Source organism: Oncorhynchus tshawytscha, linkage group LG21 (genome assembly GCF_018296145.1).
Source record: "Oncorhynchus tshawytscha isolate Ot180627B linkage group LG21, Otsh_v2.0, whole genome shotgun sequence".
Classification (NCBI taxonomy): Eukaryota; Metazoa; Chordata; class Actinopteri; order Salmoniformes; family Salmonidae; genus Oncorhynchus; species Oncorhynchus tshawytscha.
In genome coordinates, this window is record NC_056449.1 from 13,759,013 (window position 1) to 13,784,043 (window position 25,031).

General features: G+C 44.0%; 3 protein-coding genes across 4 annotated transcripts; 1 reads left to right on the plus strand and 2 right to left on the minus strand.

Moving 5' to 3' along the window:
- The first annotated feature begins 119 nt into the window (after positions 1-119).
- On the plus strand, positions 120-13,588 carry LOC112220993 (elongator complex protein 1). Of its 2 annotated transcripts, none has more exons than XM_024383023.2 (34): positions 120-291; positions 2,014-2,183; positions 2,304-2,456; positions 2,569-2,650; positions 2,763-2,843; positions 4,073-4,158; positions 4,245-4,344; positions 4,458-4,548; positions 4,680-4,803; positions 6,005-6,098; positions 6,763-6,993; positions 7,180-7,350; positions 8,104-8,188; positions 8,283-8,447; positions 8,527-8,633; positions 8,757-8,857; positions 8,994-9,047; positions 9,245-9,475; positions 9,609-9,761; positions 10,171-10,250; positions 10,350-10,487; positions 10,649-10,734; positions 10,820-10,968; positions 11,142-11,265; positions 11,371-11,468; positions 11,564-11,765; positions 11,880-12,004; positions 12,091-12,151; positions 12,297-12,410; positions 12,554-12,665; positions 12,776-12,903; positions 12,988-13,139; positions 13,216-13,288; positions 13,432-13,588. In XM_024383023.2, the coding sequence occupies exons 2-34, from the start codon at positions 2,034-2,036 to the stop codon at positions 13,497-13,499; spliced, it is 3,969 nt and encodes a 1,322-aa protein (XP_024238791.1). In that variant the 5' UTR covers positions 120-291; positions 2,014-2,033; the 3' UTR covers positions 13,500-13,588. The 2 variants fall into 2 exon arrangements, with proteins under 2 accessions (XP_024238791.1, XP_024238790.1); XM_024383022.2 differs by lacking the exon at positions 120-291 and adding an exon at positions 1,685-1,835.
- Positions 13,589-13,590: 2 nt separating this feature from the next.
- LOC112220995 (actin-3-like) lies at positions 13,591-15,236 on the minus strand. The gene has a single exon (XM_024383032.2). The coding sequence runs from the start codon at positions 15,075-15,077 to the stop codon at positions 13,770-13,772; it is 1,308 nt and encodes a 435-aa protein (XP_024238800.1). The 5' UTR covers positions 15,078-15,236; the 3' UTR covers positions 13,591-13,769.
- A 3,129-nt stretch (positions 15,237-18,365) lies between these two features.
- On the minus strand, positions 18,366-22,861 carry smu1a (SMU1 DNA replication regulator and spliceosomal factor a). Its single transcript, XM_024383033.2, has 12 exons — positions 22,642-22,861; positions 22,066-22,276; positions 21,799-21,951; positions 21,375-21,485; positions 21,120-21,248; positions 20,779-20,898; positions 20,535-20,651; positions 20,290-20,417; positions 20,054-20,180; positions 19,681-19,848; positions 19,408-19,560; positions 18,366-19,044 (listed from the first exon to the last, which is right to left on the minus strand). The coding sequence occupies exons 1-12, from the start codon at positions 22,665-22,667 to the stop codon at positions 18,946-18,948; spliced, it is 1,542 nt and encodes a 513-aa protein (XP_024238801.1). The 5' UTR covers positions 22,668-22,861; the 3' UTR covers positions 18,366-18,945.
- Positions 22,862-25,031: the final 2,170 nt, after the last annotated feature.

A 25,031-nucleotide genomic window follows, 5' to 3' on the forward strand; every position in this document is an offset into this window, starting at 1 on the left:
TGAACGCGACCTATAACTACAACCAGTTAGCATGTCGGACATTTCCGAGTTTCTTAGTTCCGACTTGTACAGGAACGCCGCACGAGTTTCGGACTTGGAATTCGGAGTAGGTTGACTGTTCAAAACAGTTTTTCTCAGTCGGAGCTCGTTTCTCATGAGTTCTCAGTCTTGAACACGGTCGGAGATTTTTGATAATAACATAGGATACTGAAGGCATTCGCGTCGACGCACTTGTGTCTCTATAGTGGTTGTACATTCAATTTCAAGTGTGGTTCACTTTTCCCATGCAAGGTAAAAAACATTCACAGCTAAACATCGGTTGCTGCCATGAAAAACAATACAATTTGCGCCCATGTAGGAGAGTCATATGTAACATATCGAACACACATATTCATCCATTTCACAGATGAGTCAGTGCAATGAATGCAAAATGATTTGCTTCTCGCAAAGTAAAAAATAAATAATAATAATAATATGTGTGTGTATATATACACAGTGGCTAAGTGTATGTTGTGGATGGAGTAAGCTGTTAGTAGCCCATGTGCCTCACCCTAATCATTTGGTCTATTTTCAACAAAGCGGTATTGTAAACACATAACGTTAGTAGTTGTGGTGCTTGTCTTGCACATGCTTATTCGGCACACACAACATTCTAGAATAGAAATGTGTTATTTGACGTGTCAAATTAAAAGCTTAGTTAATGCGTCAAATAGTGTTATGGCGTGTATCTTTTTTGACACGCAAAGACCCAAACGGCGTTCAATGTGCCTCACACTAATCATTTGGTCTATTTTCACCTCTTAATTTCACCTACTGTTCTCACTTGGTGGTGCACAAATAGCATGTAACCTGTTTCAGAGAAAATAAATCATTGATCGAATATTGTAAAATGTTTCATTTTCTGTTTTATATGCCCCATTTATTTATCCTATGGTTCTGGCTGGTACAGGGAGTTCACCGAGAACGGCCCATGTTCTGAATTCTGTCGCTGTACATTTCAAAGTGCTGAACAACTAGTTATATTGACTATTCCATAGTTGCTGGCTCATTAATGTTTTAATCAAAAATACGGATTGCGTCTTATCTGCTTGTCGTTCCCTTATGCCATAATTTGTAGATCAAAATTTTCAGTAGAAACCAAATATGTTTAAGCAAGTATGTCATATCAGATGTTTTTTTTTTAAAGGCAGTAAATGAGGCTGAAAACTGTTTCGCTGCCAGACAAGGCTCCGCTGAATGCCAGGTGTAGCATTGGTAAGGTGTTGGGACTCTGCTGTTGGGACAGCTTTATGTAGGCCCTAACAGTTTGTGGCCTTTATGTAGGCCCTAACAGTTTGTGGCCTTTATGTAGGCCCTAACAGTTCGTTGTAGTGCAATTCATGTATTGTTTAGTGTTGTGTAGGGGCTTTGCTGGCATGCATCCCACTTTTTTTCCTCCCACCAAGATTTACAATGTAAAATCGCCACTGTATATATTGTAATGAAACCGCAGGGAGCAGGTCTCGAACCCTCAACCTTCTAGTCCAAAATCCAGCGCGCTATCGACTGTGCAGCAAAAGCATACTCGAGCAGCAGAGTCGAAAGCCGCGCTTATAAACCCAGGGTCGTGACAAAATATATATTTTTTCTCACACTGCACTGCCTGCACCACTTTAGCCTATTTTCGTCGTCAAAGTCATGGCATTTCCCCCCCGTACAGGAAGAGGGAGACGTTGCAATAAGGGTCTACTCATTTCAGCATTTTACGTCTCCCTCTTCCTGTACGGGTTGAAAGGTGAACAAATTGAAATCGCAGCTGCAGCAGCGTTTGTAAATATTATTGAAGCTACGCAAAGGTAGGTTACTTGTGTGTCACATCATGCAGCTTTTATTGATGATACAATTAGAACTATTATATTGAATAACATGACTTGTCTCTCCACGCACAGCTAGTTAACGTTACCTTACCATATCGGCTAGCTTGCTAGTACAGATGCTAACCAATACGCCTTTTCGGCATCTGCTTACTGTTAGGTTGGTAGCTAAAGGGTGTGATGCGGAACTTGAGGTTGCTGAAGAGCCTTCGTTGCTCAGAGCTGCAGGGCCCGGGCACGCCGCAATGTTTCTCTGTTCGGACAGACACCCGTACGGTGCTCATCGCTTCAGAATACTCCGTCATCGAGTTGGACCCACGAGCTGGCCAGGTACTTTACACATAGCAGTGTTCTTCAATCATGGTCCTGGAGTCCCACCGGGTAAAGGTTTTTGTACCAGCCCATCACGAACACACTGTATTCAACTATTAATCTCCCCATCATGTTCAGGTGATGAATGAGGTGTCGTTGACAGCTGAGCGCTACCTTCCAGAGGATGGCAGTGGGACAGTTGTTGGTATCCAGGACTTACCAGACCAGGAGTCTGTGTGTGTTGCTACAGCCACTGGTGATGTCATCCTCTACAACTTCAGCACTAACCAGGTATCAACACTGTAGAAATAACCCTGTTTATTGAAATGACAAAAGATGAACACTGTTACTCATAGCAGGTTTGTACTGCCTTTGTTTCCGTGTGTGTGTGTGTCCATTTTAGTTGGAGTGTGTGGGCAGTGTGAACAGTGGTCTAACAGCCATGAGCTGGAGCCCAGACCAGGAGCTGGTCACTCTCACCACTGGTCAGTATATCAACCACATTCACTTATGGTCTATTGTTCATGGGGTCTATCATGAGCCATCAGAAGTAATGTTCTTTCCTTCCTTTTCTTTCCTTTTCTTGATACTTTTCAGGTCAGGACACCATTATCATGATGACCAAAAACTTTGAACCCATCATAGAGGTTGGGATCCATCAGGATGACTTTGGAGAGGGTAGGATAGATTTATTTTATTTTTCAAGAGACTCAAAGTTTCTTTACATACTAAGAGATAATCAGCAGGATATAAACCTATAAAAGTACACCAAACATGATGACAGACTAACCATGGAGAACACCAAACATGATGACAGACTAACCATGGAGAACACCAAACATGATGACAGACTAACCATGGAGAACACCAAACATGATGACAGACTAACCAGGGGAGAGCACCAGACATGAAGACAGACTAACCAGGGGAGAGCACCAGACATGAAGACAGACTAACCAGGGAGAGCACTAGACATGAAGACAGACTAACCAGGGAGAGCACCAGACATGAAGACAGACTAACCAGGGAGAGCACCAGACATGAAGACAGACTAACCAGGGGAGAGCACTAGACATGAAGACAGACTAACCAGGGAGAGCACTAGACATGAAGACAGACTAACCAGGGAGAGCACCAGACATGAAGACAGACTAACCAGGGGAGAGCACCAGACATGAAGACAGACTAACCAGGGAGAGCACCAGACATGAAGACAGACTAACCAGGGAGAGCACTAGACATGAAGACAGACTAACCAGGGAGAGCACCAGACATGAAGACAGACTAACCAGGGGAGAGCACTAGACATGAAGACAGACTAACCAGGGTAGAGCACTAGACATGACAGACTAACCAGGGAGAGCACTAGACATGACAGACTAACCAGGGAGAGCACTAGACATGACAGACTAACCAGGGAGAGCACTAGAGATGATGACAGACTAAACAGGGAAGTGAACTAGACGGAGGATAAAAGCCAGGTAAGCCTATGTGAAGAGGTGTGTCTTTAGTGTGGACTTGAATATGTGTAACACTATAGCTTCCGTCCCTCTCCTCGCCCTTACCTGGGCTCGAACCAGGGACCCTCTGCACACATCAACTGACACCCACGAAGCATCGTTACCCATCGCTCCACAAAAGCCCCGGTCCCTGCAGAGCAAGGGGAACAACTACTTCAAGGTCTCAGAGCGAGTGACGTCACCGATTTGAAACGCTATTAGTGCTAGCTAGCCATTTGACATCGGTTACATATAGATTGTGAGGTTCTGACATGGAGAGAGAGAGGGAGTTCCAGAGTTGGGGGGTGCTAAGAGCACCTAAAATTGGAAGATGGGATCCTAATGTAAATATTCATGTGTATGTACTCTATGCCTTTGGTTGATTGACATACTTTTTATGTGTTTTAGGGAAGTTTATTACAGTGGGCTGGGGGAAGAAAGAGACCCAGTTCCATGGCTCAGAGGGCAAGCACGCTGCCCAGAAGAAGACCATAGTAAGGAATATGAGTCACCTTTCATCCTAAGAGCAGTTGAACACTATTTAATGAAGGTCTCACTGCCTCGCCCCTCTCTGTGACAGGAGGTGCAGCCAGCCATGTCCTGGGACGACCGCAGGCCGAGGGTGACGTGGAGAGGAGATGGCCAGCTCTTCGCTGTGAGCTCTGTTTGCCCCCAGACTGGTGTGAATCAGTGTTTTTCACAAACTCTGTGTGAAGTGAAACAATTACTGTAAAAAGATAAATACTGTAGATTGTGTTGGTTTCACATGCATTGCATATGTGTGATGTTTCAGGTGCCAGAAAGGTCAGAGTGTGGAACAGAGAGTGTGTCTTGCAGTCAACAAGTGAAACCGTCAACGGTCTGGAGCAGTCACTGTGTTGGAAGTAAGATCTCTGTGGAGAATCATTCAACATCTTTGACCACCTTGTTGTATTATGGTTTAGGGAACTTAAATACAATGCATACCACAACATGGTTTGCATGTGAACCTTATGGAACCAATGCCTTGTTTCAGACCGTCAGGTAGTTTGATAGCAGCCACACAGCGTCATCCTAACAAGCACAGTGTGGTGTTTATGGAGAAGAATGGGCTCCTACACGGGGACTTCACCCTGCCCTTTGGAAAAGAACAGGTCAAGGTCAGTCACTCAAATACTCTACACGAAAACTGGGCGATAAGGACAAAAATCCATATTGTGATACATTTCCTGAATTGATGCAATAATGATAAATAGAACGATAGGTTTATAATATAAATGGTCTCCACAGTTTTTTATTTAATTTTTTATATTACCCTTAAAACTACTGTTACTGCTTTGAATGTTGTAGCTTTCAATTGTCCCATTTAACAACTAACCATATTAGCAAACTTATTTCATTTCAAACTTCACATTTCGCTAGTATAGACCCCCACAGTGGTGGTGTCATAATACGCATAAAACCTAGTGGTCAAATAGTTTTTCCAACATTCATTTTTCCCATAGGGGATTTTAGAAACGCTTAAAGTAAGGGCTGTGTTTCGTGTCGGCTGACCCTGGTGTGATGTTTTGATAACCCTGTACATCTCTCTCGGACAAGGTGACTTTTCTCAATATATTCGGCTCGATTTACTCTCAGATTTGAAAATGCTGTTTAGCTTCAAATTAAGACAACATGCAAAACTACAAAATCTGTAAGCTCCTGCAGGTCATTTCCATGTGAGACCTTTGCAAACAGGTCTAGTGTCAATTTAAAACTTGCAGAAGACAGTTCACAGAATTGTCCATTAAGAAATGTAGCCAATTTATTCATTACCATATGTAGCTAACGTTAGATAGTTAATCCAAAGATTCCTACCTTTGCCTCGATTCGGCAGCCTCGTCCAGATCATGGTATTTGTAGTTCTTTATGATGGTCACATTAGCAGCTAATTAGCATTTAATTTTGGGGGGGTATATACAGGCAAAATATATTGATAAAAGTCACCTTGTCCGAGAGAGATTTACGTGGTTATGAAAACATCACGCTAGGGTAAACCCTACATGGGACACAGGGGATTTTAGAAACACTTAAAATAAGGGCTAAGGGGAAACATTTATGGGGGGGAAATTATTGGAACCATTTCCCTGTTTGACCACTAGGTTTTATGGGTATTATGACTCATACTGTGATACTCGATACCTGTGGTAATGAACGATATCAGCAGTGCCTGCAATAAGTGGTCGGTGTCGATGAATTTTGGTTTATCGTCCCAGCTCTACTCGGCACACTGATCTAGGATCAGTCTAGCATTTTGCTCCCTATGGTTCAGGTTAGGATTTGGGGAGGGAAGCTGATCCGAGATCTGTTTGACTGTTTCAGGTAAAGGCACTGCTGTGGAACAGCGACTCTACTGTGTTGGCTGTGTGGCTAGAGGACATGACACGAGAAGAGGGGGGCCAAGTCAACACATACAGTAAGATCTCTACCCATTACTCCCAGCATTATTTCATACATTTATAATATGGGTTAATCAGTATTTTTCAGTCAATGTGTTGCCTTTTTATCAAGCAGATTTTTTTTAAATGTAAAAGAATACTTTGGTATTTTGTCGATTAGGCCACGTATCTACTTACCCAGAGTCAGGTGAACTCGTAGATACTATTTTCATGTCATTATGTTTTGTGTGGACCCCAGGAAGATTAGCTGCTGCTTTTGCAACATAGCTAATGGGTATCCTAATTAAATACCAAATGTCTCTGTGTCCAGTATGAAGGAAGTTTGAGGTAGTTTTGAGAGCCAATGCTAACTCGTGTTAGCGCAATGGCTGAAAGTCTATGGGTACCTACTAGCATACTAACAGATACCCATAGACTTCCAGTCATTGCGCTAATGCTAGTTAACGATTGCGCCAGTTAGCAACTTACTTCATACCGGACACAGAGCTATACAAATGGTATCCACAAGTTCATCTGACTCTGGGGAAGTAGATAAGGGGCCTCATTGCCAAAATCCTGAAGTATCCCTTTAACTGATCTGGAGTGACATCCAGCATATATATATTTTTTTTTACCCCTGCCTCACTCCCTATCCGCCTCACTCCCTATCCGCCTCACTCCCTATCCTTCTCCCTCCCCCAGTTCAGCTGTGGACAGTAGGTAACTACCACTGGTACCTGAAGCAGAGCCTATACTTTGGCAGCGACCCCCAGAGGGCGCCAGCCGACGTGAGCTGGGATCCTGAGAGGCCCCTGGGGCTGCACCTGGTGACCCGAGGCTGGGCTAGCCTGACCTACGACTGGGGCTGGAGCACTGACCGCAGCCACGGGGAGGACGGGCAGGACAACGCTAACGTGGCTGTGATCGATGGAGGTGAGTCAGATAGGGACCTTCTTCCAATATCTTTGAAATGCATCCTATCCGTCTGCATTCATGGAGGTGATCACTAATTTATAAGTGAGCGGATAGGTTAAAATATGGTTGCCCCTCCCACTGCTTTCACTAATCTTAATCAAGTATTTCAAAGTATAGTGTTTGTGTGACTATTTCTCTTTGTAGACAAGGTCCTAGTGTCGACATTTCGTCAGTGTGTGGTGCCCCCACCCATGTGTGCCTACGAGCTCCAGCTGCCTGCCCCTGTCAACCTGGTGACCTTCCACCGCCTGCCCCAGAGAACCAATGAGCTGGCAGCACTCACTGCTGACGGACACATCCTAGTCTATGGTCAAGGTGGGCCACCAGATGCTTTGAGCATCTGCCCTCTCCTTTCTAATTGATCAGCCATCACTCTTCTCTCTCTTCACCCCTACTCTCTTGATGCATACACTGAGTATACCAAACATTAGGAACACCTTCATAATATTGAGTTGCGCCCCCCCCACACACCTTTTCCCTCAGAACAGCCTCAGTTCACCGGGGCATGGACTCTACAAGGTGTCAAAAGCGTAGGGATGCTGATCAATGTTGACTCCAATTCTTCCCACAGTTGTGTCAAGTTGGCTGGATGTCCTTTGAGTGGTGGACAGCTCTTGATACACACAGGAAACTGTTGCGCATGAAAAACCCAGCAGCATTGCAGTTCTTGACACAAAGCGGTGCGCCTGGAACCTACTACCATACCCCGTTCAAAGGCACTTAAATCTTTTGTCTTGCCCATTCACCCTCTGAATGGCACACATACACAATTCTTGTCTCAAGGCAGATAAATCGTTCTTTAACCTGTCTCCTCCCCTTTATCTACACTGATTTGAAGTGGATTTAACAGGTGACATCAATAAGGGATCATAGCTTTCACCTGGTCAGTCTGTCATGGAAAGAGCAGGTGTTCTTAATGTTTTGTACACTCAGTGTATATCTCTGACCTCTTTCCTCTTCCTTTCCATCTCTTTTCCCACTCACACTGTGCTGTTAATTAATTGTTAAGACAGGTACTGGGTACATAAATCCCAGCTACTTTTGTGTTTAATTCTGTTGTCTGTTCAGGTACTGGGGACAAGAGTGACCCTACTGCCAGAGTGGGAGGATTCCGATCTATCACACACGCTCCTCAGTTAAAGACTACCTACAGGTACAATCTGGACAGTCATTCCAAAGCTTTTTCATTTATGACCCTCACGCTAAAGTTGTATTGCGCCCTAACATTGTGGCTGTATTGTGTGCAGGGTTTTGTTGGATCAGGAGCTGCCCCTGGCTTTGCGTCTCCTGCTGTGGCTGAGGGGGGATGTGTTCCTGGGGGTGGGGGGCAGTGTAGAGGGGCCGTCCCAGTCCACGCTGCTTATCCTGGGACCCTCGGAGGCCCAGAGCCCCCAGTCAACCCTGGAGATCAAGTAAGAAAGAACAATAAATCACGACAGCGCTGCTTTTTACATACTGTCAGACGGTCCCCCTAACTGTTTGTATCCCCAGGTCACGTGTGGAGGTTGAGGGTCACGTTATCAGCATGTGTCACAGCTCCAATACGGGCACAGTGGCCCTGCAGCTGGAGGACGGCCAGATCAGGAAGTTCCTCTGGGGTACATGACAACTACTTCCTGGGCTATGAGAATATTGTTTGTAGACTTGCTTGTGGAATTGAGCCAGCTATCATGAGATGTCTTCTATGCCTCCAGCATGAGCAGCTTTGTGTATGTCCCCAGATTCCCTGAAGCCTAGTGTGGTGGGCTGGCAGGACACGACAGGCTACAGCATCAACTTCCCAGATCCCTGTGTGCAGACGGCCCTCTGTACTATAGAAAAGGTAAGGGTATAGTCCAACTGAATACTGCTGTCGCCGAAAATCACTTACTATTATTTGTTGATTTGATAATATTGATTGTGCCAAAAGTACCTACCTCCTGGTCTCAAATCTAGGGGATTTCTTGTAATGTCAACAGGAGCATCTGCTGGGGCTTACAGACCGATCTCACCTGTTTGTTGACGACACAGAGGTATGTCTTTTGTTTTACCTTGGTGATTCAGCACAAAGGCAGAGTTACCATTATGATTGATGTAAACACACTTATTACTTAAATGTAGCTGCTTGGCAGCCACATGTAATGCAAAGCCAGGTCATATTAATTAGAAACAGTCAGCTTTATTGACCAATCTGGTTGTGTCACTGCCTCCCTCTGTTCTTCTTCCACAGGTGGCCTCCAACGTCTCCTCCTTCGTGGTCTACGATGACTTCCTGCTACTCACCACACACTCGCACACATGCCGCTGCCTCCGACTCAGCACACTCACTGTCAAAGGGCTGCAGGTGGCCTTGGCTGCAGACGGAGGTCAGAATGACCAGAATGACGAGACTCTCCGCAGGGTGGAAAGGGGCTCTAGAATCGTCACTGTGGTCCCCCAGGACACCAGGCTCATCCTGCAGGTCTGAACTGTTCAGTCTGTCATAAGAACAGATTGCAATCCCAGATTATTTTACCTCATTGCGATTACCCATATTGTTTGGCACTGCATCCCTGGTCGTGTTGATGGTGAGTATGACACGTGCGTGTCTGCAGATGCCTCGCGGTAACCTGGAGACCATCCACCATCGAGCACTGGTATTGGCTCAGCTCAGAAAGTGTCTGGACAGTCAGAAGTTCCGAGAGGCCTTTGAGTGCATGAGGAAGTTGCGGATCAACCTCAACCTGATTTACGACCACAACCCCAAGGTTAGTAAGCCACCCATTCACTTCTCCTTCACCTTAACCTGTCTGACCTTCTGGTGTGGAATGGCACATACAAACTAGATGTCACAAAAACGGTTGTGTTAAATCTCAAATGTGTCTACTCTAACCAACAGTTCGCAGATACAGTGCGGGTAGACTAGTCTACATGAGGTTATTATTGATAAGAGAGAGAATACTTTTATTTGTCAAATGGCAGTCAAGCATCGATCATCCTGCCACCAAATTAAGACCCTCAGTATTTAATGGAAAGGCGCATCAAGCTCATCGCCTTGCACTTTCACCACCCTGTAAAGTTTATTATCATTTATTTCGTCTGTAGCCTAAACTTGAATGCTTTCCGTATCATCGCGTGACTGCAAGTTTACTTCTATATGATGATCTTCTCTGGAAGGTGTTTTTAGAGAGTGTGGAGACCTTCCTGAGACAGCTAGACTCTATCAACCACATCAACCTTTTCCTCACAGAGCTCAAGTAATAACCATTTTTATTTTACAACGATAACAAACAACGGCCATTTTGTAATGTATAGGACATTTTAATGTGGACGTTTTTTCTTTTTTTCTTTTACAGAGAGGAAGATACCACTACGACAATGTACCCATACCCATCGAACGCTTCAGGCCAGTCAGCGCCTGGGGCTTGTGGGAAAAAAGTTGACATTGTTTGTGATGCGCTACGCTGCACCATGGAATCTATGGACCAACACAAGTGAGTGCGCTCTTGATACAGGTTATTCTTTTTGTCAATGAAAACCAATACAATTTGATTTGTATAGTCTCTATTCACAGAACATTTTAACTAGCATTGTACTCAAATCGTGTTTCCTTTACGCTTCATTTTGAGTGTAATATTGTCATTATCACCCACAGGTACTGCCTGTCTATCTTGACGTCACATGTGAAGAAGACTGTTCCTGAGCTGGAGGTTGCCCTGCAGAAAGTCCACGAGCTTCGAGGTAAAACGGTCACAAGCAGATCAGCAAGAGCAATACGAAATTGTTAACAAGATATCTGAAAATCCATGCGTTTGTGTATTTGTAGTGAACCCACCCGGTGCAGCCAATGCGGTGAGTGCGGAGGAGGCTCTGAAGTACCTGTTGTTCCTAGTCAATGTCAACGAGCTGTATGAACACTCTCTGGGCACCTACGACTTTGACTTGGTCCTCATGGTAGCTGAGAAGTCCCAAAAGGTCAGTGACAGAATGGTACTGCAGGTAAACCGTACTTAATAGTTACCCTCATGAAGCCATTTTCTGCAGAAACTTTGAGGGACGATCACTGCAAATGGAGAAAAGGCCGCTACTTTAATTTATTTTCATGGGTATTAAAGATTAATTATCTGTTGCCCTCCCAAACATTCAAGGACCCCAAAGAGTACCTTCCCTTCCTGAATATGCTGAAGACTCTAGAGCCCAACTACCAGCGCTACACCATCGACAAACACCTGAAGAGATACAGGAAGGCCCTGCACCACCTCAGCAAGTGTGGTGAGTGTGTAATGCAATAGCCCTCAGCATTTCATTAAGGGGACAATTACGTAATTGAAATGAATGACCTAGACTGGGTGGTTTTTTTTGTTGTTTTTGTACCAGGTGAGGAGCACTTCACCGAGGCCCTAAATCTGGTGAAGGACCAGAGGCTGTATAGTGAAGCCCTGGGGCTCTATCCAACAGACAGCCCTCAGTACAAGGTAATGCATTCTCACACATTACTAAATAAGTAGCCACACTGTGTGCTACTGTTATGTCTCTGACCTCTCAACCCTGACCTCTAACCTCTGTCCAGGCCTTGAGCTGTGCCTACGCTGAGTACCTGGTGGAGCAGCAGCAGGCGGAGCAGGCAGGGTTGTTGCTGTGGCGCTGCGGCGAGGCGGTCCGCGCCCTCCAGGCCTTCGTGGGCAGTGCCAGCTGGAGGAACGCCCTCTGTGTGGCAGAGCAGATCCCCCTTCCACCTGACCAGCTGGCACTGCTGGCTAGGGACCTGGCAGGTACTGTCCTACCGACGTCCTGGCACTCAGCGCCAACACATGAAGTCTTAAAGTTGTGTTGTCGATTCAAAATGTGTTGCTCATTTGGTTTCATATTTCCCCCTATTGTTTCAGAGAAACTGATAGAGCTCAGAAGATATACGGAGGCAGCCATATTGTTGGAGCAGTATGCTAAGGACTGTGAGGAGGCCATCTCGGCTCTGATCACAGGTGCAGTCTGGGAAGAAGCACTTCGACTGGTGAGTTAACAAGATGGCCTCCATCGTACAACATGCTCTACAAACTCCTCCCAAGACAAAATGACATTGTCTTTTGTCTGTTCTAGGTGTATTTGTACAACAGACAAGACATCATTGAAACAAACCTCAAACCAGCTCTCTTGGAAGGTAAAACCCCAATTTTTCATTGGTGAATTTAAATGCTCTTCATGATAGTGCTAATGATGTTTCAGTGTTGCAATATATTTGTTATTTGTGATCTTTATGGCACCAAATGTATATACATTGGTTTTATGAACACTGTTTTCTTAAGCATGTAGTTCTCAGACCTCCTACCTGGAAGCTCAGAGGGCGATGTTCACTCGTCACAAAACCCGTCTGGCCGTGGTACGGGAGCTTAAGGAAAAGGCCAGGCTGGAGTTACTGGGTAAACCAGCATTACTTACACACACATCATTTTTGTAATAGCTTAAGGGGCTTTGAGAATGGGCTTGTCCATGTTATACTGACGTGCCTCCCTCTCTTTGTTTCCCTTTCTCTCCCTTGTTCTGTCTCCCTCTCTCATTCAAGATGAGGATGTCCCAGACTGTCCAGAGGCAGAGCTCTACTCAGAGGCCAGTAGTGTGATGTCTGGCAGCCGTGCCGGGTCCAAGTACTCACATAGTAACTCCCGCATCTCCTCGTGAGTCAGCCCTTTACACATCTGTATGAATTACATGATGTGGGGTTGGGACTTGGTAGTAAGATGTCAGTAGTCTCAGTATGAGATAGGAACTAACCGCTGTCTCTTAGGAGGTCGTCTAAGAATCGCCGGAAGGCTGAGCGCAAGAAGCTGAGTCTGAAGGAAGGGACCCCCTTAGAGGACATGGCCCTGCTGCACGCCCTGGCAGAGATCATCCACTCTGTGGACAAGATGAGAGGTAGGAGACGCACGTTCTTGTTGATAGGTAGTGTCATGTGGGCAGGTCCTGTGTGATTGACAGTGTTATGCTCTGCCCCTGCAGAGGAGGTGCACAGCCTGCTGAAGGGCCTAATGCTGTTCCAGTTTGACGGACAGGCGGGGAGGCTGCAACAGGCCTATGGGGAGGCTCTCCAGATGATTGAGGTGGCCCTTCCTGAGGTGTGGCAGGAGGGTCTTCAGCAGAGTCAGGCTCCGGTGAGAGACAAACACACACACACACAGGCTTGTTCTTAGGAGTTAATTTAACCTGTGTTTTAATTTTGTTCTCCAGATTACCGGTCCTAACTCCACAGCCAACAGCATCATGGCTTCATTTCAACAGCCAAGACCCTCATCAACCCAAGGTCCATTTTACTAGTATTATCCTATTTATTACTATTGAACATACACAATTTACTCATTTGTTTAGTAATATTAGGTGCTAAAATCAAATGTTTGTATTCCCTTTTTAGTTTATTAATATAGTATACACGTTTCCTCTTTGCAGATTCAGAGACTCCCCCACCCCCAAAGATGAGAAATGGTGTCAAGTGGAAGCTGAGTATTTTGAAGTAGCTTTTTGTCATCACTGTTTTCTTCTTGTTTCTTCTTTTAACTGTAAAGCTATCTTATCACGTAACCTGTTAATAAAGATGTATACTGTTTTTTTGTAACTCTTGTATGACTAAAGCATGATCAACAGAGCTGTCAAATGTTCTCACAATATAATGTCGGTAATGGATATGGAATTATTAATACTGTCAGAGATATGGAAACGGCAGGCAGTCAGTTCATAGTTCAATTTAGTTCATTTACCAACCTTAAAGGCACATTGATAAGTAGCTTTCAGAAACATTTTCGATAAATGACAAAGGGCCCTTTCTCCTCATAGTCTTTCCTCCGAATCCAAAGTGACTGGAAAGAGGACAGGGAGGCAAGAATTGAACCTCCAAGCCACACAGTGTTTTGACGCTCCTGGGATGCCACAATGGTAGTCCCACCACATGGTGCTATCTGGTTGAGCTCGCTCTGCAGCCGTTCAGGAAGACCACTGAACATTGTGGAGCCGCCACATATTAGGATATTCTGTAGCATGTCACTCTTCAATCTGATGTCACATTTATTGATACAGTTCATGACCATAATAGGAAGTCCTGGCTCAAGGGATCCAATCAGATTTGGTTGGAATAGCACCTCTGGACAAAGAGAGCGCTCATTTCCCAATGAGATATAATTCCCATCTGGAAGCTTGTATTGCACCATGTCACAAACTCTTAATTCAATGTCTATATCAGGGGCTACATAGCAACATTTTGCCTTGATGTCATCCATTAGGCCCAATTTGTCAAAAGAGAACCCTTTTCCAGACTCCTGCAGTAACTTCTGCAAGTAAAGGTCAAGGCTTCGTCCTGCATATTCTGCACGACAGGTGTAACTTGGTATGTAGTGGCCGTCATCAATGGGAACTGCGTAAGAGCATCCATGCCCGCATTCCAAAACCAGTCCGCTAGTTCTGCCATAGGAATACATGGATAAAACGGACTGGTTTTCAATAAACATTGCTGGAGTGCTGAAGCTCTCGAACATGATTTCGGCGAGTTTTTCTCTGTTGGTGGTCGGACTAAGAGGAGGGTCACACAAAAGCACGGCGTGCTCCTCGCTTGGGATACCCAGCGTTTTGAACGAGTATTCCCACAGTCTCTCCATTGCATCCCATTCTGTTACTATGCCGTTATGCACCGGGCTGACGTGGGATATGTCTAGTGTTTCTAGAATTTCCCTCCCCACATAGCCGTGCTTGTAATCCAAGGGGCCTTTGCGCGCCAAACCCACAACACTGGGAATTACGCAGGAGGGCGCATCTGCCCCAGCAAACCCAGTTTTCAGGTATCCTGTACCGACATCGATGACTACCGCCTTGGTGTACTTCACGATACCCTTTGCCTTTGGACTCGACTCCTCTTCATCAAGCTCTGTTTTCGGTTTAGATGATTTGGATGTCTTCTTCAGTTTAGGGTTATCCGGAGAGGTGTTTTTTGACTTCGAAGACTTTTTCTTTTCCTGACTGTTCCCTTCATTCACTCTGATCAACTTTGCGACTTTTGCAGGACCCTCACTTGGAAGAATGGGATCCACAAAAGTGTCGTTATCCATATTTTTACTTCATGGTGTAGGCCATAACTGTAACATGCAAAAACCAAAAGCGCTACGTCCCGAACTATGTCCCGACAGTTTTGAAGCGCCAGGGTGATGCGCATTCAATCACTGTGTTTCCTTTGTGACGTAATTGATCGTAGTAATAGTAAACGTAATTTGGAATGCATATGTACGGAACAGTCAGAAACGAGAAGAGTAGCTGCAGATCGCTAATCTGGGTACCAGTCTTTTTAGCTCATATTCCACCCCTTGCCAGAGACTGGCCTTTTGGCAATCTAAACGTTCAATATGCAAACGGATTTACGGCGCAGTTCCTGTTTGGTAGTTGGAAACAACATTCATATTTTCCATGACAATGTTATGGAACAACAATGCACTAGTCAAAAAAATCCTATAGGATTAGCGATTTTTTCCAATCCAATCCTATAGGGTTTTGTGTCCCCTGTATCAGAATCCTATTGGACTACCTTTTTTTCCCTATTGGGAATCAAAAGTTATCAGATTGGTTCCTATAGGTTTGGTAGAATTTTGTCACCCCATTCAGATTCCCATTATAACTTATTTTTCTTCCTAATTGAACCAATTCAATTATAGTTCATCATTATTTACAGTACAATGCAACAACATTAATTACATGTTCGTTGGTCGGAAACAGCAGTTCTATATTAATGATAGAATAAATATGTGGTAATTACAATATCACTGGAATCATTGCAAATCAATACCGAAACTTGTGTAGCTACCTGGAGCCGGCAAACGGATTTTAATAAATAGTATTTAACTTCAGTTTATTGTTGTTACAGTTTGTGTTATTATGGTATTATTGAGGGCAATGTTTAGTTAATTAAATTGGAAGTTATTAATTGTGATCATGGTCACAGCTCTATCGCAATTGACGATCAGATAAAATGCATTAGATTGACGGTAACAGTCAGTCAGATTAGGCTACAGGTTTTAAACACTGGCTGTTGTTGACAAGCATATTCAGTTCATATCTATATTATGTGATTCAGTGATTGAAATGACGACCCCAGGCTATTGGGTAACACAAGCACTTACCATTTATGTTGAATAAATTAGTCTGTCAATTTGAACTAAACAAGCGGCTAAATCCTTTATTTTGCATTGGCTACTGAAATTAGATGTAGGCTAGGTCTAGCTGCTGCTATAGGCTACCTGCATCTAGCTAAGCAAACCATGGCAGTTGAATTACAATCATAAACCCAGATTTTACTGAGGTTTTAGTGAATAGTCAAACGAGTTCACTCCCAGACAGTCCTAGCAAAATTCTTTCTTGAGAAATTGCTCTTTGCTAAGAATCTATTTTTGTTTCTCTTTGACCATTTTTAATTGAAAATAATCACAGTAATACCCTTTACTGACTTTACAGTATGTAGAGCCCAGAATGTTATTTTTTAGAGCCCAGTCCCATTTTAACCACGTTCTTGCCAGGATGAGCCTTTTATATCTCCCGTGCACACGCTGGCAAGTGTAGGAGTGGGCCAATGTGGGTGGATGTCTATTTTAATAAATCAATTGACTATACACCATCACAAAGAAATCTATTATACATTTGTTTTAGGCAGGTCCTAAGAAACCATTTAGGCTATAAAACTAGTCAAATGTATTTTCAAACGAATAGAATGGCATAGTTTGAGTTTGTTAGTGGTCTGTCAACACACATTTTGCCCTATGTTATAGTGCGCTAAGAATATAATGAAATATAAAAAAACATTTTCCCAGCACGACATGCGAGATATAAAACGTGATATTTTGAAACCGAGCCCACCCAAGGCAAGCCCGTGCTATTTTGATCCACGTTTGATCTATTTTCTACCCTCTTGCCTTGTTAGGGAGCTGGCATAGGGTCTTACATTGAGAGTATCTTCGTCATGATACCCATAGAAAATAATATCAATCCACATGGTCAACAGCATTAAGTCTCGTGTTCATACTTCACAAACTCCGCAGGATTTTGGAGTTGCCGGCGATCGAGCAAAAATAATAGGCCTACACTTAATTTAGGCTACATTATTGCATGCTAAATGTTTCTGATCAGTAACAGATGAACTATACCACCTCCACGAGCCCGGGTATGGGCGAGGGGACGGTTTAAAGTTATACTGTTACACCCAGCCAGAGATCTAAACAAATATACAGATGGAGATTCAAACAATATGACAAGACTAGTCACAGGCTTTTGGTTGGGAGTCCTACTAAACGACTGCAAAGTGAAGAGCAAAATAACCCACTTGTTAAATTACGTAACATGCTGGCAAAATGTTCTGTTCGGTGTTGATGAGCCATCTCGACAAGATTACATTTCTACAGCCTGATTGTAGCCTAACCAATAGCAAACAGAGATTCAGTGAAAAGAAGAGTCGGACATTGATTTATCAAGACCCCACGCTTGTCTCAAAGCAGCATGAAACGGTTGATCACACGTGGGTAAACTATTGCTTCAATCATATAACATCTGGATGCCTTTGGGAGTTTCAGTAAGCAACCATTTTCCTTCAATTGCATAAGCCTACTTTATTCCAGTGCATGTGGTGGGCTATGTGAAGCTATGGGAGTAGTGACATGCCTTGCAAAGTTGAGCATTTCCAGGATGATTGTAGTAACAGGCGGTGTCCAGCAATGCTATGCTCTTAAACACATGCAATTCTACTCACTTTGCCATAGGGCAGAGAAAGATGCAGTTTTACAAAATAATTTCTAAATATACCCATTTTCCATGTGGTGGAGAGCCTTTTGCAGTTTTGTACACATTTTCTGCATTTCTACACATTTTGTAATGACTTGATATGAGTGAGAATGAATTAGCAAAATCAAATGGGGCCGTGGAGATGTACCCTGTTGGTGTTTGGCCATGATTACTAAGACTAACTACCAATCTAATCATCATTAGCAGACATGGCTAATTGAGTGACTAACATAAGAGAACTACTGATGCACAACCAAATTTCACCTGGCGAATTATATTCTTACTCTCAATAGTAAGTTGAGACTCTGACTGTGGCCCCCCTAATGAACACGGGCCTTAAGCGACCGCTTACATCTAGAACCGGCCCTGCACAGATTGCAATCATGCAGTAAACAATCCACCTGAGGACATGAATCATGTTATGTTTAGAAGTTCTATTGATAATCATTAAAAATGTTTGATTGCATGTAAATTAAGAGTTGTATTGGTAATTTTGTATTGGGTTTAACAACTGTTCAAAACAAGTACCAAAAGTAAGTTCACAGCCTCTGCTTTTCAGGAAACAAAGAAAACACATACCTGATCAAATATCTTTAATGGGACAGACAAGAAATAGTACATGACAATCCATACGTAATAGCAACACATGCATTTCACATCTAGGAACACACAGCAACACATGAAAAGGTATATCAGATCGGGGATACAAAAATCAACATGAGTCATTCACCAGAGACAAATGAAAGCCCTTTCCATTTCTTGCTGTGCAGTAACACAAGCAATTGTTGACCTGACTGACAAATGAGGCAAAATACCCAACCAGATGTTATTGGAAGAAAAAAATCCTATAAAAAAAAATATTTACATAAAGAAAAGTTTGTATTAAAAAAGGTGTCTAAAGCCCATGCCTGCACTCCCATTACCCCAGTGTTTCCCCTAGCTACACTTTCTCTGAGGTGTGGCACAGGTGCCCCAAAACAGCAACACATACTGCCAATTTGAATAAATTGGGGCCCAAAACATTTTAGTCTGAACAAAGAGCTAGATGGGAGTCACTACCTGGCCGCCTAAAGTGATGGTAGAGGAAACACTGCAGCATCCCATGGGAAAAGCAGCTGGCATGCTGATGAAGGGGGTATGTGGGGTTAAGGTATACGCTCAGGGTTTCCAGAGCTTGAGTAGGCCGTCCTCACTGTACGTGGAGATTAGGTTCTGATGGGGGTGGTGGGCGATGCCGATCACATCCTTCTCATGGACCTGGGATGGGGGAGACAAGAGTTTATGATGAGACAAAAGTCTAATACAAACTTTAGGCCAGAGGGTAGGCAACTAGATGATCGGAAGCCGGAACATAAATATAATTGGTACACTGCAAATTGACCCAGTCCCTCCAAAAAGCCTTTGGGGGTGCCCCCCCTAAACATCTCTGGGCTGCCTGTTGCCGACTCCTGCTTTAGGCTATAGTTCAATGTAATTGTGCCAGGATTGGCTAACAGAAATTTTGATTTACGTGCATAATCCTGACTAAATTGACAACTCCTATTTTTATCATTGAGAAATGAGTTTTAACCAGGCTTGGGGTTGATTGTTTTTAATTCACATAATTTGGAATAAACATACTGTTAGGGTTCTCTCCAGCTTTCCGGTGACTGTGCTGAAGCAGTAGAGCACAAAGTCCTCTCCTACACAGTATATCCACTCGCCACGTGGAGACAGTGTACAGCAGACAAAGTCTCCTCCCTCCCTCTTACCAGAGCTGAAACTTCTCACAATCTGGAGGACAAAAGGGGAATAAGGTCATACCAATAGCATTTTTTTTATATTCAAAATTAATACTTCATATTCATTTTTTTAAATGAAAAGTGACCGTAAGTGGTCAAGTTAAGTCCTGACCTGGCCCTGCATGTTCATGATGACAACAGTGTTGGAGCGGTTGCACACCACAAAGTGCTCTGGGTTCTTGGGCAGAAGGATGACGTTGTTGACTGTGATGTCGGTGCCGGCCGAGGTGCCCAGGGACTTGAAGGTGTTAGTGCATTCTGTGGTCTTCATGTTCCACACCTGACAGGAGATTCACACAAGTGTTAATCAAAATCCATCAACACATATTCTGCTGGAAATGCAGGTACACAGGACATACCAGATTGTCCAATTCATGGTAAGGGGTGGAGACAAGTCAAAATACAGTATCTGATGCAAATACCTTTTTTTACTTATTATGGGACTGTTGGCTTCTAGCAGCCTTTTGCAGAGTGGGGGTTCATACCTTCACAGTGCCGTCAGAGGAAGCACTGATGATATGGTGGCCGTCAGGTGTGAATGTTGCTTCATTAACAAATGAGGAGTGTCCTCGGAACTCTTTCAGTGACTTGCCTGACTTCAATCCGTGAACCCTGTGGAACGCAAAAACACAAGTTATGGTTCCTTGGTGACCACTGTTCTATAGGCAGGAAAAACAAAGAGAAACCATGAGAGAAAGAGGGCGTTATGTGTGCAGATCACCTGATGGTCTGGTCGAAGGAAGCACTGAGCAGCTGGCTGCTGTCCTTGCAGAAACTGAGGCACGTGACACCTTTACTGTGGGCGCGCTCAAAGCGCCGCAAGCACTGACCACTCTGGATCTTCCACACCTGTCAGAGGAGAAACGAGGTAGCGAAGGTAGTGTGAGTATCCACTCAACCCAAAGCAAGAGTTTGAACATTAAAAAGTTGAGGGGAAAGTGACATTCCTATAGTGCCAGTAGAGACCTTTATTTTGCCGTCCTGGGCCCCTGTGGCCAGCATCTCTGTGTCCCTGCTGAAGCACATACACAGCACTGCATCGTCCATCATCATGAAGTTATCCTGCGCCTGGTACTTGAGATCCTATCACACACACACACATTTGATAAGGTCATCTTATTAAAACTCTACCAAGGCAGTAAAAGGGTATTTTGAAAACAAGTGTATTTCCCAAATCAGAGTATCAATTGGTGTTAGATCACACACGCACCTTTCTGATTTTGCCAGTGGTGAAGTTCCAGACCTCGATAAAACCATCCACTGATCCTGTGACTAGGTACTGACCATCAGGGGAGAAGCGGGAACACTCCACATGGGACTTCTGCCCAAACTAGTAAGAACAACACTGCATTATGATGACACCCAAGCAGAACTCCTTGTTCTTGTTCATGCATTGTGTTTTTATGCATAATTTAATTAAAATGTTACATAACTAAGCCAGTACCATTGAGATACAATAATCTCAGTTGAAAAAAAGACAAGGCCAAGGGCAAGCATCAAAACCATCCTTACTAATAAACACTGGCAATACCATAGCTGGACATACAGTACCTTGATGTGTCTAGTGAGCTGTGTGGGGAAGCGCTCCTCCTCTACGTCTTTCACGGCTGCCTTGCCTCTGAACAGGTCAATGGTCATACCTGGGGGCAGGAGACCCTGGTGCTGTTGCCATTTTAGGGACTGAGAGACAGAGATGGTGGTTAAAATACTAATCTGCATAATATTATCCTGGTCATAGATCAGACTATGTGCTGAATTAACATGAAAAGACCATATATTCCAGGTGTATAGGTACATGTCACCCACCTGTCCCAGCAAGGCCATGAGACGAGAGGGGGGCACCACGCTGACCTCCCCGGCCAGGGCCTGGGCGATGGCCACCCGTCTTTTCTCCTTACTGCTGCCATCTGGGTAGGCCTGGAGGACACAGAGGGAGGAGAGCACACAGACACTGAGCAATGACACAAACACAAGACCGCAGGAACTCTGAAGAACCCATAACAAAACAAACCAGTCATTTCTGAGTGGCAACGGAACAAATAGTGTTTTGACTTCGTCAGTTGTCTATAGGACATTTATTAATGCTATATTTCAGGAGAACACAGGTGAAGGTTATTTTTTGTGTTCAATTAAAGATGTTCAGGCATACAATAGAGGCACAGACATAACCAGACAACCTGGAAATAATTCATACTGAGTTATATCTCCCCTATACACGGAGTGAACTCACCTCTCTGGGGTCAAAGTAGGAGCGAGCCAGCAGGTTCTCCAGGTGAATGTACCTCTCTGGTTGCGTCTGCTTCAGCATGATCATGGGGTCTGTTTGCCTTAGCAAAGACCTGGCTGCTCCCAACTCTCTCAACTCAATGAGCTCCAACACCACCTAGGAGGGCACACAAACGCACTTTACAAAAAAACAATGACATAGCAGCAGAGCTAGCTAGAAAAGAACGTTCTGGTGCATACGAATTCCAAATACAACACGACAACTTTTTACCTGTTCATACAAGTCTATCAAAGTCTTGTCAGGGAGCTTGAGGGACTGAATAGCTTGCAGTACAGTATCCCAATGGCCACTGTTGATGTCGGCCACGAAACTCTCGATACTGTCCACAGTGTTCAAAGACACCGTGGTCTCTTCCTGTAAGGTGGTCAATGTCCGGTGCAGATTGTTCTCTTTCAGGTACTGCATTATCAGACGAATCACGCTGCAAAATCATGGTACACTCCATCAAGGCATGTCATATTTTGACGCAAGACAAGTTCTATCTAATCGTGTTCGCTTGCAAGCTAGTTAGCTAATTTAGGCGTTCTGACAGGCTAACGTTAGTATTAGTTAGCTAAGACTATATAGCTATATTAAAAAGATCACTGGTGGGTACAAAAACAATGAAACATAGCTAGCTAGCAGGCAAGTTATGTTAGCTTAGGTAGCTAACGTTTACTGGATACAAGCTGCTTGCAGGTTGAGGTAGGCCTCAACTGAGTTTAGAGCTGCCACGTGAACCATAATAAATAAACAAAACATTCAGCCATTTACAGTTGTGCAAATATGAATAGCTATAATACTTACTCGGCTGATTCCACCTCCAAAGACATGACTAAATCACCAAAAAGTAGATCGCTGTGAGTAGAGAAATCAGCGCAAAGGCAAACTAGGAACGAATAGTCGTTGAAGTGGGCGGAGTTTCCAGCAGTAGTAGACTAGAAATATATTTTCAAAATAAAAGTAGATTCACGTCAATAACGTCTGTATCTGTAGTCGACTACATGCATCAACCAATGCTTGTGTGTGACGCCATCGTCTTTCGACTGATAGCTTGCTATGTCATATGATGTGGTTAGCTGATACGTAAAATACCTATCCAGTTGTTGTAAGACCTGGTGGGCGGCAGCAACGCCTGGGCAGCAGGGGAACATGACCTGTATGTAGGCCCAGGCAGGGCCCTAATGGCGGTTCATTCAGGGCTGTGTTCAGTACGAAAAAACGTAGTGGAACTTTCAATTAAATGCGGGAGAGGGGCTTGGGTTGTTGGTTCAAAATGCATGCTGCCCTTTGATGCTGCATTCATAAACAAGTGGGAAGGTGGTAATTACCAGTTGTGAAGTCGTAAATAACAGTTGGATGCATTCAAGTGCTTTGAACTCGTTGAGAAACGCCGATTGGCTAATGGCCAACAAGCTGCGTCAACCATGAACTAAAAGTACAGCTATCATGCTTGTAAACAAAAAAACATGAATAGATTACTTTTTGTAAATACTGTTTTGTAGTTGCATTTAACTTCCAAAAATCCTGTTATAGAGGTAATTTCCTTAGTAGGTGACATCAGAGATCACCCTGCCACACCCACCAAATGGGTCAAATCTACCTCAAACTCTGTTCAAGAACATTGAAGAATGCTTTGAGGAAACATGTCGTTCAGTACAAAGCATTATGCAACATAGCAAATGTTCAATCCAATTGGACGCACCCCAGGTAGGCTACTGCATCTACACCGGCAGCCCAATTCTATTTTTCCCCCCATTAATTGGTAGTGTAATGGGGTGGTGTATGCATGCACCTTAAATTGGATGCGATCTGCCAACCAAATCTCAAAAAAGAAGAAGCAGTGCTTGCATTTTTATCGTAACACGGACGGCCTCCCGGGCATAACAATACTCAGTCGGGTATAAATATAGAGAGAAATACAACGTATGTGGACACCTGCTTGTCGGATATCTCATTCCAACATCATTGGCATTGATATGGAGTTGGTCCCACCTCTGTTGCAATAACACTCTTCTGGGAAGGCTTTCCACTAGAAGTTGGAAAGTAGCTGCTGGGACTTGCTTCCATTCAGCCATGAGCATTATTGAGGTTGGGCACTGATGTTGGGTGATTAGGCCTGGCTCGGAATCGGCGTTCCAATTCATCCCAAAGGTGTTCGATGGGGTTGAGGTCAGGGCTCTGTGCAGGCCAGTCAAGTTCTTCCACACCGATCTCAACAAACCATTTCTGTATGGACCTCACTTTGTGCATGGGGGCATTGTCATGCTGAAACAGGAAAGGGCCTTCTCCAAACTGTTGCCACAGAGTTGGAAGCACAGAATCGTCTAGAATGTCATTGTATGCTGTAGCGTTAAGATTTCCCTTTACTGGAACTAAGGGGCCTAGCCCGAGCCATGAAAAACAGCCCCAGACTATTATTCCACCCACACCAAACTTTACAGTTGGCGTTATGCATTGGGTCAGGTAGTGTTCTCCTGGCAGAGTCCAATGTTCTCAGAGTTCAATGGCGTTGAGCTTTACACCACTCCAGATGATGCTTGGCATTGCACATGCTGATCTTAGGCTTGTGTGCGGCTGCTCTGCCATGGAAACCCATTTCATGAAGCTCCCAACAAACACTTATTGTGCTGATGTTGCTTCCAGAGGCAGTTTGGAACTCGGTAGTGAGTGTTGCAACCGAAGACAGGCGATTTTTAGTATTCTTTAAAAAAAAATGTTTTTATTTATTATTATTATTTTTATGAGCTTCAGCGCTCTGCGGTCCCGTTCTTGTATGTCTACCACTTCGTGGCTGAGCTGTTGTTGCTCCTCGAAGTTTCCACTTCACAATAACAGCACTTACTGTTGACTTGGGCAGCTCTACAGGCGAAAGAAACACACACCTATTTAGGCGAGGTGCTGGCTAGGGGAGTGGAACACTTTTAGAAAATAAAAGAAAGCCGCACACTCTAGGAGCTCAGATGCAAAAATATTAATGTCCAACATTTCAACAGACAAGCTGTCTTCAGGGTATAATGACAAACACTGCGGGATGACTCATTTATATGGTGTCAAAAGAGACACAGGTGTCTGTAATCATGGCCGGGTGTGGCCTGATATCATTGGTTAATTCTCATATATTAAAATAGCATACATAAAACATAAATGGATAGTGTACGATCATAGATACAATTTGGATACATAAGCCTACAAAC